Source organism: Pieris rapae, chromosome 9 (genome assembly GCF_905147795.1).
Source record: "Pieris rapae chromosome 9, ilPieRapa1.1, whole genome shotgun sequence".
Taxonomy (NCBI): domain Eukaryota; kingdom Metazoa; phylum Arthropoda; class Insecta; order Lepidoptera; family Pieridae; genus Pieris; species Pieris rapae.
This window is the reverse complement of record NC_059517.1, coordinates 3,722,928-3,741,916: the sequence shown is the minus strand read 5'-3', so window position 1 is coordinate 3,741,916 and position 18,989 is coordinate 3,722,928. Positions and strand designations below refer to the sequence as shown.

The window sequence follows — 18,989 nt, the reverse complement described above, 5'->3', positions numbered from 1 at the left end:
TTTAATGCTTGTTTACTTCATTTTAAAATTTATTATTTCTTAAATAAAGGACAACTTGCTAAACTAAAACTGTTTTATTTACATTATATTAAACATTATACTTGATCAAGTTTGAATTCAGCCTGTTGCTTTTTAGTATCTGAATGCATGTGGTGAAGTATTCTTCCTTCAATCTTTTCAGCAGCAGACTGAGTCAGAATGAGTGTATCATGTTTCAACATTGAATAAACATTGAGACCATACACTGGCATTATGTTAACATGTGGTAAACTATCACTTGCTACAGTTAAATTTCTTGGTGCATAATCAGTACTGAAAATAAAAAAAAATTGTTAATACTGAAACAGATCAAATATATATTATGTATTGACACTTACTCATCAACAATAAGTACAGATGGGCCCCAATTTCTTGACTGAATAAGGTCAATTAAGTATTCTGGCTCATCAGAAGGTAATTCTAAATCTTTAACAACATGTAAGTCATCTTGAGCCAACTTTGCAGATAATGTAGATGTGAGGCCGTGAATCCGCAAATGAAATGGTAACATGAAAAAGTGTGTTTTTCCAGCTCTGGGGCCATGTGCGACACCACCGCCACGAAACAAAGGTGATCTAATGGACCCATGTCGCGCTTTTCCTAGTCCTTTCTGTGCCCAAGGCTTTTTGCCTCCACCTCTAACCTCCGCTCGCGTTTTAGTGTGAGCCCATGAAACCCACCGAAACTTCCTTTGCCACATTACATTGCGTTGAATTATATCAATACGAGGTGTTGCAGCATACACTAAAGGATGCAATTCAAAAAGTCCCAATTTCTTCTCTTCTACTGTGTCCATATTTTCGATCCATACCTCCCGAGGTTTAGTATATTGAGGGGGATATTTCCAATCTTTTTTTGTAATAGTTAGATTATTGGAACATATAGCTGATGATGAAAAGAAACAAGATCTTATTTGAGGAGTAGAAATGTGAATTTTTTTTAAAGCATTAATAAGCAGAGACGCCATCGCCTAAGAAATTAAGGACAGATCTCATAAATATATTTAAGTTTTAATTATTTCCTTCCTTTGGATATACGTATTCCGTAATTCATAACAATATTATAACCTCTTTCCGAATGTCACTGACCTCGCTAATATACTCTGTAGTCTGTAACACAGTAGTCAGTATGTATACGATTTATGATTTATGCGACGGATCTGTATTCTGTGGCAACATTTATTTCATGTTAATTTAAGCGGATCCCACAAACATTTATTTAGTTATTTTACGAACATAATATGCACAGAAGGTTTTCCCGTGATTAGCCCCCTTGCAATTTGTGTAGATATATGTATTTATACCAGGGGCAGTGTTGCCAACGAAGTTCGTAGTTCATAGATTTACGTACCTTTTCTTACGAGTGAAATGAAGAGGTAGACGGTAGGTTAAAACTGAATAATATTTTTTTTTTCAGTGTTATTTTCTGGTAAATTAAATATGGACATGTATTTATTAAAACGTTCAATATGATCTGGCGTTAGCTCGGGGTTACTTTTCAGACCACTCTTTGAAAAGTAAAAAGTTACCTTGTGAGGGTTTAGTTTTCAACAAGTCACGTAATTTTAATTAAATACAAAGTCTACAATTACATTAAAATTCAGTAATATTTATTTGTATTTTATGGTTTTTATTCATAATTTATACTAAAAATATTCTATAACAAGTGTCGCATTTGATTTTGGGTTGTTTTCATTGTGATCTAGATTCGGGCCACATGTGTTCTAAGCATGATGATTGGGGGAGGGGGTCTTTCTCAACTGGTTAGGGCATACTAGGGGATTTCAGAGAATAAATTAAATTAGTCTAGGGTTGTGTCGCCAAGACCATCTGGCAACACTGACTTTTAGGCTAGTTCTAAATAATATACCTATTAGATATTATTTAGATAATAGATATCCGTGGCGCCCACTACCTCGGATCAACTATAAATGAAGTTATTTTAAAAACATTTTACGTTTTATGATGAGGCACAAAGATTTTAACAATTTATTTCACTTATTATTAGATCCTGAAGTTTAGAAATAATAATAAATGTTACGTACTTAATTCCATTAGCAAAAAATCTCGGTTAAACAGCTGTGATCCAGATAATATGCAAAATACATTTTAATAATAAGTATATTGGTTAGTTTCCTTGGTGCTACTACTTTAAAATTGAGACAGCAGACTTCCATAACTAGGTCACCTAATGACCCTACTTTTCTAGTGCATTGCAGTATGGAGAATCTAATATAACAAATACTTTTAATTATTCCACCATATTGTAATGATAAATTATATTTCAGGTATGATTGGACTGTATTCATTAACAAAAATTTAAATAATGTGCATCATTAATCGCAAGAAATACGAAACGGTAAAGTACAGGCATAATATAATTAATACTTTTATTTTTTTTCAGAAAATTTATATTTTATCAACAAACAAGTTCATGGAAAGTAAGAACTTTCCAAAAACGATTACAGCACAAAATACTACATACTAAGGTTGATTGTAATTTGTTGAACATAATTAATAAATTATGGCAACTAAAGGTGAGTAGATGTGTAAATCATACCATGCTTATCTTGTTCTAGTGTAGTATGGTATACTATTTATGAAAAACTACAAAGACATACTATTTATTTAAATTGCTAAACATAATAATTAATATTGATAGGACTAATACAACTTTGTAGTGTCACATTGCTGTAAGTGTCTGATGGATTAGTTGCCTTTTAACTTTATTCAAAAAAAATTGCTTCTTTTAGTTATTTATTATTTTAATAGGGTAATAGCATATACATTTCTTTTGTGGGACAATACAAATATTTTTACTGTAGAAGAAAGATATTCAAGCATTGTTCAAGTGAATATTTTATTTGATATATTATTTATTGGGGGTAGCAATACATTAATATTAAAACAAAATAATAAAACATTTCAAATGTTTATTTTTTTTGGTTAAAAATAATGTACTAACAGCTTAGATTAATAATACTAGGAATTCCTTTTAAGTTTATTGAATATGTTTAACAAAATTTTTAGTGAAGTGTACTGATTAAGAAAGGGGTAAGTTTTTAAGTGAAATGAAGATAAACAAAACATGATTCAATATTCTGTATTATAATAATTATAATGCAAGGTCAATGGTCTGGATTGAATCTCTTATTAGATTTTAATACAATAATTGGTGGTGTGAAAGTAAATATAATAATCAATTTTCTTTAGTTATTAAGAAATAGATATTGTCTTAAAAATGGATAAAATTGAAGTTAGCGCAGTAATAAAATATCTCTCCTTAATATTTTTACAATGAAGATGGTAAATCAAGACTTGAAAGAAACATATTGAGTTCATGACATTTTTTCTTTTTAATAAAGATTTATTTTATGTATTTTATTCATCACACCTGATCTACCACATTATGACAAGGGGACTTTTTACTTTTCATTTCTTGCAAGAAAAACAATTAACTTTTTTAAATAAAATTCATTTAACTATGTCAAACAGTACTGTTGTCAAAATAATACTGCTTACCTGTTACATTATTTAAATATTGATAACATATCTCTTAAACTATTTTATTTATTTAGACGCTAGAGATTTAAACACTCGCCAATATCCTGTCGCACGCGCACCTTACTCGACGTAAGACGTGTTTATAAATATTCAGTTTGTTTCAGCTAAGAGAATGTCCATTGACTACAGCAGCAATCCGGCCGTCGCTAACTTTATAGAATATTTAAGAATACCAAGTGTTCAGCCTAATATTAATTATGGTAAGTTAAGTTTTTTAAATTAAATAATGTATGCCAATTTGCTTTCCCTTTATTTACTTAAAGCCTTTAAATAAAAAATAAAAAAATGATGTGGTGTGCTATCCAGATATTTAATTTATAGGTAAATTGAGAATTAAATTGTTAATTGCGTTTAGATTTTGAACAAAATAAAGTATAGTTATTTTTAAAATATTATTTCTACTATTAACGGGAATATAATAAACCACGCACACAACTTCGGCCACTAATTAGCTTGTGCCTTTTGATCCCAAACTTCTATTCTTTGACATAGTATAAATTCGAGGATCTATACCTACGATACCAACATATAATACTGTAAACGTAGAAAACAGTTTTGAAACAGGTACCTACTTGATTTAAGAGTAACGTGACTTACGTAACTGATAGATAAATAGGATGTGATAAGAATTATTTGAACGGATTAACGATGTACCCTCAGTTATCTCAATTGAATGATAACTTTAAATTGCTGCTGTCATATTGATATCTGGGTTTGTGTTTCTTTCTATCTACCTTATACCTACTGTAAACAATACGCGACGCAGTGTTGCCAACTTGTACAGAGAGTTCCTCTTATGACCAACCTCAAATACCCCTGAATATCGATTTAAAAACCGCATAGGTTTTTGTTGTATACTTAGTTTAAAAGGCAAAATATAGTAATAACATTGAAAAACTATATAAAAAGGCATTCCTTATTTCAGTTACATATATAGTTAGAACGCTTGGAGATTATATTTGGTTTATTTTGTTGGTTGGGTCCGAAGCTTATACATTGTATAGCATCGCGTAATATTAAAATTAAATTCTGACTAAAGTGCCCCCTAAAAATCCCCTAGACAATCTGATCCCTTTGAATTGGGATTGAAAACCTCAAGATGGCATCACTGTAGCGACATGACACATCGAGCTATAACTGTTTTTACGTATATTTTACCATGACGTATCGAAATTTCAGACCTACTTTCCATTATTTCGATTTTATTTTCATGAATATCTACTCAATTAAAGCAATGATTGCCTAGTGGGTAAGGATGTTCTTAAAGGTCTATCCCAATCGAACTTGCTCGTACCTTGTTCGACACCATTTATGGTTTTATGGTCATTACAAAACGAGTCGGAGGTCTTCGGATTGTTAAGTCGTTATTGTGATGTTTTATGTTGAGTTCAATTTTTTTAAAGAATATCTACACTGTTGCAATAAGGTAGCTTAGCGTGATAGACGTACAAGCGAAAGAATACACCGAACAAAAACAAGCCACGGTTATTCCTCGTTCCGTTCGATTGTCGCGCATCGCCCATGAATTGATTGATCTCAGAAACTCAAAATGGTTGATTCTTTTTAATTAAAGATTTTGCCAATTGTTTTCAGTGGGTACTGGGGGCACTTGTATTCACGAAGCAGGGCTTCAGCCCAAAGCCCTTAAGTAGATCCGCCCCTAGGCTTGGCAATGACATAGTATAAAATTCTTAACCGAAACATTATTTATTCTACAGAAACTATCATTCGTGACATTCTCTTCACTACAAAAAAATGACTAGATTGAATATCGATATTTAAGTAACTGTCGAGAGATTAAATTAACTCTCTGATTTAACTACTTTACTGCAACATGTATATTGCTACGTCACATAAAATAAAACATGAAAAGATAGATAATTAATATATAATAATTTAGTCAATAAAATAAATGACTGTTATCTTATATTTGGCCAATTACGGTGTCATTAAAATTTATCTATAAACTTGGTTGTAGAAGGTAAATATTGCAATGCAAATTTTACACATTAAAAATTGTAGTAAATGTTTATTTTAGATGAATGTGTCAATTTCCTCGAGAAGCAGGCGCAAGGTTTGGGGTTAGGTTTTAAGGTGTATGAAATGGTACCCAAAAAGCCGATTGTAGTGTTGACGTGGGTGGGGTTGAAGTCTGCACTTGGGTCTGTCTTACTCAACTCTCATATGGATGTTGTACCGGTTTTCGAGGTAAGGATTTATTTATTTCTTATTGAAGAATTTTAATCAAAGCAACCTTATGGCAATATATGAGCACTTGTGTTGTTAGTCGTTTCATGTTGAGTTTCAGTTATTTTTTTATGGTTATGAATATATTACAGTTAATTAAATAATAAACACTACAGGATAGTTGGACGTATCCCCCATTCAGCGGGCACATAGATAAAGATGGAAAAATTTACGCCCGCGGCGCACAGGATATGAAATGCGTCGGAATTCAGTACATAGAGGCTGTCAGGAAGTTGAAAAAAGCTGGTGTTCAACTGCAGAGGACTCTTCATCTATCTTTCGTCCCTGGTGATTATATACATGTACTTTATCATCTTTTTCATCTTCGGTATAGTTTATATAAAAATGTGTAATTAAAAAGTTGCCTATATAAATTTACAAACTCTTCGACATTATTGGAGGCTTTGCCGCCTTTGCCTTTGCCTTTGGAGTGTACAGCGATTCTTGAGATCAAGTTAAGTCTAGATGTTAATTAATTTGCGCAATTTATATATATAGTGAACGGGGACGGTGAAGGAAAACCCTGAGAAACCACCGTGCTTTAGACGATAATAGACGACATGTATGACACAAATTCTTACTTTAAAAATTATTAAAATGAGCGCAGAAATATGCTCCTAAACATCGAAAAACATATAAACTAAATTTTATTTTATTGAGAAAGATTTACAGCTTATACCCCTTACCTTACTGACTAAATAGAAGGTTTTTTACGCCACTAAACAAATCTTTACATATAATTTAGTACTTAATAATTAACTGGATTGGTAACAATAAAATCATTATAATCCAGTTATCAAAGAAAACAATAACCTAACATAAAAATAATATTATGTCTAATCTAAATTTGGGGTGTTTAAATTATCATACCTCTGATTAGTAATTAAAATTATATTTCACCCTTAGTTAATGTACAATTTAATTATTATTATTGATATTTGATTATTAATATCATTTTGTTGAGTCTTTAGAATGTACACGTTTAACTAGAAACAAATATCCATTTTACACGCCTCATGATCGTGCTCAACGTTTGATTGTTCTTTTAACAGATTGCGTCGGGTTTAAAATAAAACTGTGACTAGGTGGCCTTTTTAAGATTTTTGCGTTGATTATTTATTATAGGATACCTATAATATATATAAGCTATCCTATCTTTTAAGTTAGATCAAACTACAGACGGTGTGAAAATTTCATAGAAATCGGTTAAATAGTTTAGGAGTCCATTGCGGACAATCGTGGCGCGTGATTTATATGTATTAAGATTATTATTGTTTAATTGCTATTTATGTATTTACATTGCATATTCGCGGATGCTTGGCCGACCTGTGCGACTTCTTTGATACAAAAAATGTCCTCGTAAGTTCTGTCTAGTGGACTACTCGATTATAAAGAAGTTGCATAGATCTGGTATTCATGTCATTTTCAAATATCCTTTCTAGATAATACATTTTCATAAGTATTAGATCGTCAGAATTTTAACATTCATCATAATTGAGACCATAATTATAATAAAGACGTGTAGTTTTAACCGACTTTCAATAAGGAGATGTTCGGTTTGACCTGGACTATAAACATAATTATTATTGAAATAATACATAACATTATTTAATTATAGTTTTCTAACCAATACTGTAAATAACGTTAGCTGGCAAGACGTTTTTCTATATTATTTTTATTATTGTGCCACAGATGAGGAAATCGGTGGTGTAGATGGAATGGAAAAGTTTGTGCATACAAAAGATTTCAAAGCTTTGAATGTTGCATTCGCCTTAGACGAGGGTATGGCTAGTCCCACCGAAGAGTTTGTCTTGTTCTACGGAGAAAGGAGCATTTGGCGTAAGTTATCTATGGAATATTATGATAATTCGAATTTTAAATGTGATTCTATGACTATTTATAATAAACCTTTATAATAAGGGTATCAATCTATTTTGTTTCACGACGTACACCTCTCTTTACAAAACCGCGTAGTCACAAGTTTCAACCAAAGATCTCTCTTTCTAAATCTCTTACAACGGATTGAAAATTGCCTTCAAAATTATTATTAAATTTTATTAGTTATGGTTTTGCATTATTTATGCACAATATGTATGTATGTTACGGTTCTGGTTAGTCTATGGTTTATAGTTTAGTTTTGATTTGACAGTCCAATAAATGAGAATGTACGTTGCGGTCGTATTGTTGATGTTGGATTTTGCATTTTAGCAACATCGAAAACACTTAAATAATTAGGGGGGCAACATATTATGGCCTTTTTTTTTTCACGAACATCGATCTCTTCCGGGCCACTAAGAAAACATATTTTTTATGAGATAAGTTTTACCATTTTGATTGATATTTTTGTTCTAACAATAAAAATATATAATAATTTTAATTGTAGAAATTCACGTACACTGCACCGGTCAGCCAGGTCACGGGTCACTGTTATTTCCAAACACTGCTGGTGAAAAGGTAAAATCAATATTGTTGTTCAATTTTAATACTTTTATCATGTTTTTATTATATCATAGTTGGTAGTAACGATAAAATCCCTGTGTAGGTTTATTTTCCTGATATTTTTTTTTTATCTGGACATTTATTGTTTTGTTGTACTTTTTATACAGAAAACGCTTAATTTTGGGTAACGTTAACAATGAATTGATTACTCGATTTCGATCATGGGGGCACTTCTGACCCCCGACGATTTATATCAAAATGCTTGTATTGAATAAAATAATTGATTTTATTTAGTATTTAAGAATCGAAGTAATATTACGATCTGAATAAATAGCTGTTAAATAAGAATGATGACGTCACTATACACACGACAATTAGTCAAGATACATTATATATTTATTTGAATTATTTCAGCTTCGCGTCATCATCAATAAGTTCATGACCCTTCGGGATGAGCAGAAAAATATTTTGGATAGCAACCCTAAACTTACCATCGGAGATGTTACTACTATTAACTTGACTCAAGTTCATGTAAGTAGCCTTAGTTATTTAATACGGCTTGATTATAAATAATGTATACATGATATGAAATATGAGATTATTGGGAAGCAAATTCGGAAGGGCAAGGTTTAGGGGAGTACAGCCGGGGCTACAGACTCCACAAAAGACTGAAAAAAAAAGTTTTTTTTTCTTTACCTGCAGTTCGTTTAACAAACATGATTATAATGTTCGTATATATTAACAGAAAGCATAACTTCTCGAATAAAAGATTGTTCTTTTTATCTGGAAAATTATTTGTTGCCTCAAAGCCTCCTAACTTCTTAATCTAGTTCTGAGGGTCGGGGTTCAGTAGCGGTTTTGAGGATTCGTAAACCCCTAGCCACATTTCAATTCATATTGTCACTTTAATACTTAGAAACACAACTATAAAGACTGAAGACTGATTAAATGAGTTTATAAATTTTAAATTGACTGATGCCACTAATTTAACAAGGGAGAGGTTTAAAGTTAAGGTCACTATTAGAACAATTAATAAAAATACACATTGAAATGGATACAACAATAATTTATTACATTGGCTTATGCAGTGAATAAAAGAACTTAAAATTCTGTACAATGGTTAAATTGCAATAATGTTACACAAGTGTCATACAAAGTGTTGCCAGCAACGAATGTTTGAACCACAGTGTGAATTTGGCTTCAAACTTTGTGACAATGTATTATATAAGCTGTTTAGTGAGTTTATAGGAAACATTTTGTCCGCCGTCTGTCGTAATATTAAACTAAATTAATCAAAATATTCTGGGAAATAAAAGTACATACTATAATTGTAGTAAATGTATGAATTTATAAAGCTATGAATGTATCCAGTAAATAATGAAAGGTTCTTTTAATGTGTATTCGGATAAAAAACATTGATTTTACTTCTAAAATTACTTCTTCCAGGGCGGCATCCAATCCAATGTAATCCCCGAGAAGCTGTCTGTAGTGTTCGATTGTCGCCTCGCCGTCACTGTTGACCACGAAGTTTTTGAGAATACGGTAAAATATTTTTAATTTTTGATATAGATTTTACTTAAAAATGGGAAATAGTATTCATATATATTTTTTGAACTATTTATTTCAATCTTGAGGTAAGTTTTTACGGATGAAACGTCACGAAGATGTGCAGCGTTTTTTGTTCAGGAAAAGAGACTGAGCGATTGAGACCGATTTAAAGAGAGTGAGAACGGAAGATCGAGAAAAACACGCTATTGGTTGATGTATTTGTTTAGTAGTTACATATTAAAACTAGATAGAAATTCTGTCAGATAACGCCTTGTGCAGTAAACGCAGATTTTCTATTTATTTATATTAATTATCATTAGCACATATACAGTGTGAATATAGATATACAAATACATGGAGTAATCATATACACATAATCATCTTCTGGGGCTTTTACCTTAGTAATAATTAATTTACAAAGAAGGTTCACTTTTGACATATGTTCAAACAGTCTTAGGTAATGAAACCATTATGGTCAAGATACATTTGTTTGTCATTATGTTCAATCAGTTCTAACTACACAAGAAACCATTACATTTCTGCCAAATATAAACTGATTTATTCTTTACAATGTTTAATACGTAACTACAAAAGCAGCTCTCTCTATTTGTCACAAGCAGAAAGAAAGAGACAAATTTTATTAGTTTTATTTATAAAGCCAACAAGGTACTATAGATTTAAAAATTTTTTAGATAAAGCAATGGTGCAAAGAAGCCGGCGACGGTGTGACATACGAGTTTGAGCAGAAGAATCCTGCAGTCGAATGCACAAAACTTGATGCTACTAATCCCTTCTGGGTGGCGTTTAAAGAATCAGCTGACAAATTGTAAGTTATCACTTTTAAATTAACACTTTAAGGGGGCTTGAGACAAACTTTTCGACAGTCTTGGCCCATTAACTTGTATAAAATGGTTACGTGATTATTGTCATTTCCATATATCTATATATCGCACACCTAGATAAAGAGTAGCATAAGTCAAAATACCTATTTTTTCAGGAACAGCAAAAAACGTTTTACTCAATTTCTGATTGACCTATTTACAAAATTCTTGTATTATGTTGTAAATTTTTTTATTATGCTATTTATTTTCTCCATTTCTTGCACTTAAATACAGATAATCACTGTTTTATTCAGTTTTTTCGTGTTATATTAGTATTCGTGACTCAATAATTGTTAAATATTTTTATCAACTCAAATTGATCACATATTGGTGAAACATTTTAAATTAATGTAATCTTCATCTGTATATTTTTTCATATCTTTTCAGGAAGAGTAGTGTATCTCAAAAGTTTTTTTATTAATTGACCATTATTAATGAAGTAAAACATTATTTTTGGTTTACACACATATTTATTTCATATTAATGCACAGCACAGAGGACAAGCAAATAAAGGTTTTCAAAAACACAGCACTTTTTGAGGAACAAAGTAGACTTTTTCTTATAATTTAGTTAGTAACATCTCTATAATCAGTATTATAATATTAAGTCTATAAACTACAGACAACATTGTCCCTAAGTATATTTTTTATAGCAAAAACACAGCCTTTCATGGCTATTTCAGAAATGACCTCGTGACAAAACAAGTAGCTTATTCAAATTAACAGGCATTACAACGGAGGTACTAGGTGCCAACAAGGATTGCCCTTTAGTCAATTGCATCACGGCTTCCGTACAACAACTACCTATTTCCTTTTCTTGTCGGCTTCTTTTTCTAATCTAGACAACTCTTTCTCTTTCAAATGTTGGTCATAAGCCTCACGCATTTTTTGAGTTTCTTCTCCGTTAGCATTTTTGAATGTTTAGCAAAGGTCACGTGCATCTTTTTTCGAAATTTAAAAATAAATATTTACCTGTGCATTAAAAATGTGGTTAAAAGTTGATGACGAAGCAAGTGGTAATTGGTCATTTTCGCGTAGATCTTTATAGTCTCGGTAAAGATCTGCAATTGACTTTTCGCTTGGAATGAACTCTCTCGTTGTTTGTGCTCGAAGATAATGAGATTCTATTCTGGAGATGGACTTGATGAAAGCCACCTCACTTTCTTTTATTTCATTATCTATGGTGGAGTGTTTCTCGTGCTTACCCCTCTGGTCATCTTCTATGAAACCGCCTCCTTGTCGTTTTGAAAGAGCTGTCCTAATGTATTGGTCACTTATGTTAAGGTTAGCTTTGTAAAAAGTCTTGCAGACTCTAATACGAATATCATAAACTTGAAAGAAAAATGCAGAATTGAGTGACCATAAATTTTAGGTATTGCTGTATCTGTATTTAGGCTTTATCTCTTGTGCCTTACAATGAACTCTGTTTGCCTTTGAAGGTCTCCTTCTTTATGTCCTATAACCCCTAGGTGGGGCAGAGGGCGTCCACAGCGAGCCTCCATCCCGTTCGGTCTTGCGCCTCGTGTTTCACCTCGCTCCAAGTCCTACCAGCTCTCTTTACCTCGTCCGCTACTGTACAGGTCTCCTAGACCCCAAAATTTGTCGAACTAGGATTTGGCTAATATATCACTTATTTGAGATTTGCATTTCAATTTGCACTTATTTTGGTATGGAGGCTGGACCGTTCTTGCAGGGAACTTACGTAAGTCTTTCCGGTATTTCGATGAGTTTTCTCAACATTTGTTGCCCAACCAGCAAGGTTTCTTGTCCTTTTTTTTCCCTTTTGAAAGCTTTTAGGATCAGGAGACTGGTTTATAATCAGTGGAGAGGTGGAAACTTTGCGACAGCAAGTGGATTTTCTTTAAAGAGATTTACAGGATTCGGCATGGTAAAAGGCATAGAGTTACAATCTATTTCTGTATTACTGTATCTTGCAGAGCTGCAGGAACTACTAGATGATGAGCTAGAATTGGAAAAACGAGACCTCTTTCTTGGAGCGACGAGAGATAGCCTGTGAGTCTTCTCTTTGGGAGGTGGGTTGAAAAGCGGATCCGCATCCGAATCCTTTAATTCACTAACCTCGCGGTTAATCGGTGAAATATAGTACGATGGTTTCACCTGTGTGCTTGTTGATGGTGATGCTAATGTTGCTGGGTTCTTTTGTACCTCCATGGAGCCATTTTCCAATATTATTTGTTTTATCTCCTTGGTGCTCGTCGAAGGTGTTGTTGAGTTCTCTGGGAGCGCCATCTCTGCATTGCTGCTTTCAGGGCCTTTAGTAGTAGCCTCCATCGCCTTCTGTAAAAGTAAAAGGCCACGGCCCTTCATAATCTTTAGTAAAAACTACAATGTCAATAAAATTCACGAATACTATACTAACTCAAAAATGTTTATAGATCGAAGTATTTTATTAAAGAATTAATATTTTTTTAAATCTAATTCTAAATACAAACGCAACTCTAAATAATGCCTTTAGCAAAAGAAACATAGCATTTATTGTTTTAGAATAAGAGTCAAATTTAAATTTAACCAGCAATAACATACTAACTCAAATAGTGTAAATAATTTCACAAACACTAAACTATTTCTAATTAGTAAAAAAAAAATTACTTACTTTTGTAAACAATACCAGGGTAAGTGGAAATAATTTGAAGCACGCCCAAGAAACAAAACTGTTCAATCACGAATATCAACTGAACTCAAAATAATTTACGCTTCATTACTTAGTTAACCACAAATAGAAAACTAAGTCGAAATAATTTAGTATTTGGACGTATTGACAGCATCTTTTCCTACAGCTGACATGTTGTAATTGGTGTTGCGTTACTGTTTTTGGTGAGGGATGTCGTGGTGCTAGTCAGAAAGACTAACTTACAGCGCCATCAACATTTTATTAATGGAGATTAGTAAACAGGTGTCTTTGAAGTTAGTGTAATTTTCAACGCAGATTCCGATAGGCGCGAAAACTTGATTTTGGATTATTTCGAGTTGTGCGACCCTTTATCTAGGTGTGCGATATATAAAATGTTATGTTGGATTGTGAACGCTCCAAAAACTCAAAAAGTTCTGCACCGATCGTGCTGAAATTTTAGCATGATATATAATCCGCATCAAGGATTGTTTTTTTTTTGCATCAGACACCGAAAAAAACAGTTTTTGTATGATCAGCTGTGTACCCGTGACCGCGCCATCTGCATCTGCTCATAATATTATCTCCTGTCCCTTATTCATACAAATTAAACCAGTTTCCAACCAACCAATCAATTGCACTCGAACTATACTGTTTTGTCTTTTTCTATTAAATTGTGTTTACCTTGTGATGAAAAGAGACGGATGAATACTTATGTTTCATACTATAATTATTCCAGGAAACTCAAACTTTCTTGCCGCATATTCCCGGGGGGTACTGACAGTCGATACGTGAGGGAGGTCGGTATACCAGCCTTGGGATTCTCTCCCATGAACAATACGCCGGTCTTACTCCACGACCATGACGAGTTCCTATCAGCAGACGTGTTCCTTAAAGGCATAGATATCTATACACAGCTTATACCAGCTGTTGCTAACGCTTAAGCACAAATGCGGTGTGAGGTCATCAAACATGTCCACTTTAAAATGTACTTTAACATTTTTGGATAAATTCTAAATTCATGTGAACTATTGTGTGTATTGAAAAAGCTCATATCTAAAAGAATTTACTAATCAATGACAATACTTTGACATTTCATTGCTTGTCAGAATTGTGCTCTATATTACTCGGTTATATCATACGGATTAGATTGACACGTGTATGTGTATTTGAGATGTTTTCATAAAAAAAATCTATTTATCAATCGTTTATAATTCTATATATTCTATTGTATATGAAATTTTATTATTGGATCTACTAATATTCACGATTGTACGAAGGTTTTTGGCGCGAGTAAGTTGTCCATTCTTTGAAACTGTCCCCTTGCGTATATTGTTAGTTCCAAATCTATGTCGCAGTAAAGTAGTTAAATCAGAGAGTTAATTGAATCTATAGACAGTTAATTAAACGTTAATATTCAATCCAGTACCTAAAGTTCCGTCAGACAAGTGAGTGAACGAAACGTTTAAAGAGTTTCCTAAACGTTCTTATGCAACAAGACTTACCTTTCCTAAAACAAAGACTCTAAAAGTAATCAGCTGTTGTCGTGACCGCCATCTTGTTTTACATTATTCATCATCACGCTGGGTTTCGGTCAGACAGATAGTTAAACGTTTTCGACGCTGCTTTATTTAAACCAAAATGGTTGCGACTCAATTAAATATCGATCTATAATTAACTGTCGAGAGATTCAATTAACTCTCTAACTACTTTACTGCGACATCCATATAAAAAATTGCGTTCATAATTGTATAAGCTAAAAATGGTGTTCATGTGACCTCACATTAGTGTTTCACCTATCTTGCCTTATGCGCTATTTAAATCGTTATAAGTACATTCATTGGGCCATGAGGCTAGTGCTAAGTATATTTTGCCATTCAACGTACAAAAAGCAAACAATGTATCGACATCAATATTTTGTTCCGCTGATACACCGCAATGTGCTTCGTATATTTTTTGTCAATTTAAGCACAAAACTTATATTTTTATAACAAATGTTACTTTGAATTGTTTATTTCTGTTTTGTTTCGGTTAAGGTTACATTATTGTTACTAAGGATATTTAAAGTGTTCTAATTATATATTGTTATATAATAAAGTCTATAAAAATTGTGTGTCTTATTTATTAGGAAACGAACAGAAACAAAATCTTAATATCATAGAGATATCAAGTAATTTAAAGTACACTTATCAACGTCCGATATATATATATATATATATATATATATATATATAAAATAATGGTTCTAAATTAACATGTATTGCCATTTTTAATATCAAGAGTGTAGAACGAATGTGAAGAACTGGCGATAAATTTTAAATCGCAAGGGTTTAATACCGAGATAAAAACATAAAAAATAACGATAAAAGAATATTTATACTTATCTCGAACGAGAAACTACTTAATCGAGTTTGAAATGTCGAAAAAGCTTATGCAACATTAAACAGCGGAAAGACGCATACCTGAGCCACGTCTTGCGTCACCTCCTTCAATTAATTATAATGGGTAAAATCCAGGGTAAGTTGGTAGAAGGGATAAATGTGGGCGGGTATTGCGACTGCCGCAGAGTTGCTGCAATGGGCCCAGAGCTACGCCAGATACTTTCAGACACTGATGACCAACATCCAGTTATTCCATTACTGGCAAAAGAAAATAATAAAGTACAAACAAACGTTTCACGCAGGGTTCATTATAGTATTACATTCAAATTCGGTAACTACTTATAATGCCGTGCTACTCACTTTCCACAACAAATGAAATCACGACAGATTATAAGTCGCTTCTCTAGTAAATTTCATGTGATGTCTTGGGTTGTAAATAATTCAGAGGTTATGTTTATCTATATTGTATATTTGATTGTTGTCTTTGTTGTGTAGGTTACAATAAACTTCATAAAATTATTTAATAGTAATAATTATATGTATTATTATTATTGATTTTTGCAAATGTTTTATTTATATTGATAAAGAGGAATTTGATTGTTTGTTACAGTATAGTAGTAGTAGTAGCATAGTCTCTTAAACTACAGGTTTGATTTGATTTTTTTTTTCGCCATTTTACCCAACGTTATTAATATAGGCTATTTAATATTTTCAAATTATTTATGGTTCTATGTATTTGAAGTTACGATCACCTAACTCAAGTGGAAAAGAAGATTAATAAAATTTCTCAATCGCGTATGCCGGGGGAATTATTGACAGTAGAGCAAAGTGCTGTGCTACAGCTTTCAATCAATATCTACAAACAAGTCCGCTACGCCATGTCTCACACGTAAATACATACACACAGCTAGTTTTTATTAAATAGCAGGAAGTGCCATGGGGCTAAGCGCGTCAAAAGATTCTCATTTCGGAGAAACCCAAGACACAATTTGGGTCTCAGAGCCTTAGTGAGTGTCTGTGGATATGCAGTATAAAGACACCGCTACAGTCAAGAGCTATTAAGATACTGAATTCAATGATTCTGAACTAGAAGTCATTAAATTAAATAAAATTCTAATAAAGTTCCTCGAGATATTCTACCTCTTTAATATGTCTCCTCGCGAAAATGCGTGATTTTCGTCCACATGATACAGTTTACCTAATATACTTATGTATATATATTACATACAACCAGCATAGTTGATAGTTATCTTACAAAAACGTATGTAACGAGTTTTGTACATTAGTACAGTTTTTTTCTAACAAAACGCGAAAATGGTCAGTGCTGGTTAAATATGTTATAACTTCGTTCAGTTTGGAAGGTTGCCAATAAGGCACGGCATTTTACGTTGCTTTTATTATAATCCAATATTAAATAACACCGAATAGATTTTAAACATAAGAGTTTTAGCCACTTTTATTATACACAAGTTTTTGGTCCTAGATTCGAGATATGAATAACATCATAATGTTTCAATATAGAAATATTTTAAAGTCAAGCAAATAAGTCTTGTGGGTTCGTAGGCCTTTGTTTCTGCGCGAAAGTACCAGATCTGACCTAATATAGTATTTAATTACACGTCAATACTTTTATGAATATTTTCTATTACATTTATCGAAATTGCTTAAATATCAAGACATATTATATATATCATCTTCCGTTTTAAACTATTCCGTAACTAAATATTTTAAAGAAGCAATACCAATGTAACGAAAAAGTTAAAAACTGAAATTTAATATTCAATAAAATTTTCCGAAACTGATAACTTGTGTAAGCACAATAATTATAATAAATGGAAACGAGATACGGGGTATAATTTCGGTATCGATACGTAAAGTTTAAATAAAACTATACGTGCTTAATTTAATTACATAGCCATTTGGCTAGTCCATTTGAACCTCACACGTCTAACACAAAAATACTTCTGTGATAAAGACCCTGTATATATATTAATTGGCCGAGAGAAAACAAGAATTGGACAACAGCAGATTGGGGATTACGAGAAGGTCCTTTGGTCGGATGAGTCAAAGTTTGAAATTTTTGATACCAAACGAAGAGTGTTTGTAAAGCGCTAGTCAAACGAGAGGGTGAATGACACTTGTACTGTGGCTTCAGTTAAACACGGCAGAACAACAGCAGGTGTTGAAACTATTGTGGGATCAGCTGGATAGACAGGTGCGAAAACGTTGTCCCACATCTCAGAAGGACTTGTGGAATAAACTGCAAGACGAATGGCAGAAGATAACTAAGACAACTTTGAAAAAATGAGTAGCCAGGTTGCCGAAGTTTTGTGAGGCTGTCATTAAAAATAAAGGGAACACAAGTCCAAAATTTTTTAATTTAGATATTCTTTTTTGTCCAAAAATAATTTATAAACATGTTAAAATAATTATGAAGTTGTTTCACTCAATCAGCCTTTTACAAAATGTATTTTATTAGGTGGCCAATACTTTTGAACAGTAGTATTCATGTAGGTACAACTTAAGTATATGGTATAACCCGGATGATTAAGCACTACTATTTCTTTTGATAACTTTTTGTATAACATTTACAGGAAATTTCGGTAAGATGCCACTCTTAACCTATTGAAGATTATTTCTTTTAATTCGTCTCAGTTACTTTTATTCCCATTATACCTATCATATCCATACAGTGGAGACGGTCAGGACATGTTACACCTTCTGTTCAGCTTGCTCTAAAGAAAGGCAGCACTTTGTTTACAAGATCAGGGTAAACCCTGATCTTGTAAATTTTATTTTTATTTAGCATAAAATGTGCACTGTGAATAAATCCTATAGAATAAAGTATTAACAGGGTTTTCATTTTATCTCTTTGGAATTGAAAATTACTCTCTGAATGTTAGTCTAATGTCTGCAACACGTATAATTACTATGCAGCGCACTTCGTGTAAAATGAAATACATTGCTTTTATTAGTTCTTTATGAAGGTGTTTTATAATTGATTGATTGATGACACAGATTGATGATTGTTTAATAAGTAGATGCGGTTTATAGAAAAATGTATGAATGTAAACGTTTTTGACTAACGAAAATCAATGTTCGAATGAAAGATGTGTTCTAAAAGCAAATCCGAAAGTTGAGTAGCTGTATTACGCTAGTAGATAATATCATGTACTTACCACAGCTTTCAACATACACGCTAAATGTATATGCAAGAATGGGTGGTAATTATTAATAACTGAACAGATAATTGTTATAATCAG

At 32.4% G+C, this 18,989-nt stretch overlaps 2 protein-coding genes and 1 long non-coding RNA gene across 4 annotated transcripts; 1 reads left to right on the top strand and 2 right to left on the bottom strand.

The window, feature by feature from the left end:
• Positions 1–59: 59 nt before the first annotated feature.
• Positions 60–1,138, bottom strand: LOC110999722 (39S ribosomal protein L4, mitochondrial). Its single transcript, XM_022268927.2, has 2 exons — positions 378–1,138; positions 60–312 (listed from the first exon to the last, which is right to left on the bottom strand). The coding sequence occupies exons 1-2, from the start codon at positions 1,004–1,006 to the stop codon at positions 96–98; spliced, it is 846 nt and encodes a 281-aa protein (XP_022124619.1). The 5' UTR covers positions 1,007–1,138; the 3' UTR covers positions 60–95.
• A 793-nt stretch (positions 1,139–1,931) lies between these two features.
• LOC110999680 (aminoacylase-1A) lies at positions 1,932–15,236 on the top strand. Of its 2 annotated transcripts, XM_022268865.2 has the most exons (11): positions 1,932–2,165; positions 2,443–2,575; positions 3,707–3,802; positions 5,641–5,810; positions 5,966–6,137; positions 7,542–7,688; positions 8,233–8,303; positions 8,703–8,819; positions 9,735–9,830; positions 10,529–10,662; positions 14,085–15,236. In XM_022268865.2, the coding sequence occupies exons 2-11, from the start codon at positions 2,563–2,565 to the stop codon at positions 14,287–14,289; spliced, it is 1,221 nt and encodes a 406-aa protein (XP_022124557.1). In that variant the 5' UTR covers positions 1,932–2,165; positions 2,443–2,562; the 3' UTR covers positions 14,290–15,236. The 2 variants fall into 2 exon arrangements, with proteins under 2 accessions (XP_022124557.1, XP_045485511.1); XM_045629555.1 differs by lacking the exons at positions 1,932–2,165; positions 14,085–15,236 and adding an exon at positions 2,310–2,326 and having other exon boundaries at positions 10,529–10,666.
• On the bottom strand, positions 12,161–13,741 carry LOC123689448. The gene is made up of 2 exons (XR_006750430.1): positions 13,331–13,741; positions 12,161–13,014 (listed from the first exon to the last, which is right to left on the bottom strand). It is a non-coding gene; the product is annotated as an uncharacterized LOC123689448 (long non-coding RNA).
• Positions 15,237–18,989: the final 3,753 nt, after the last annotated feature.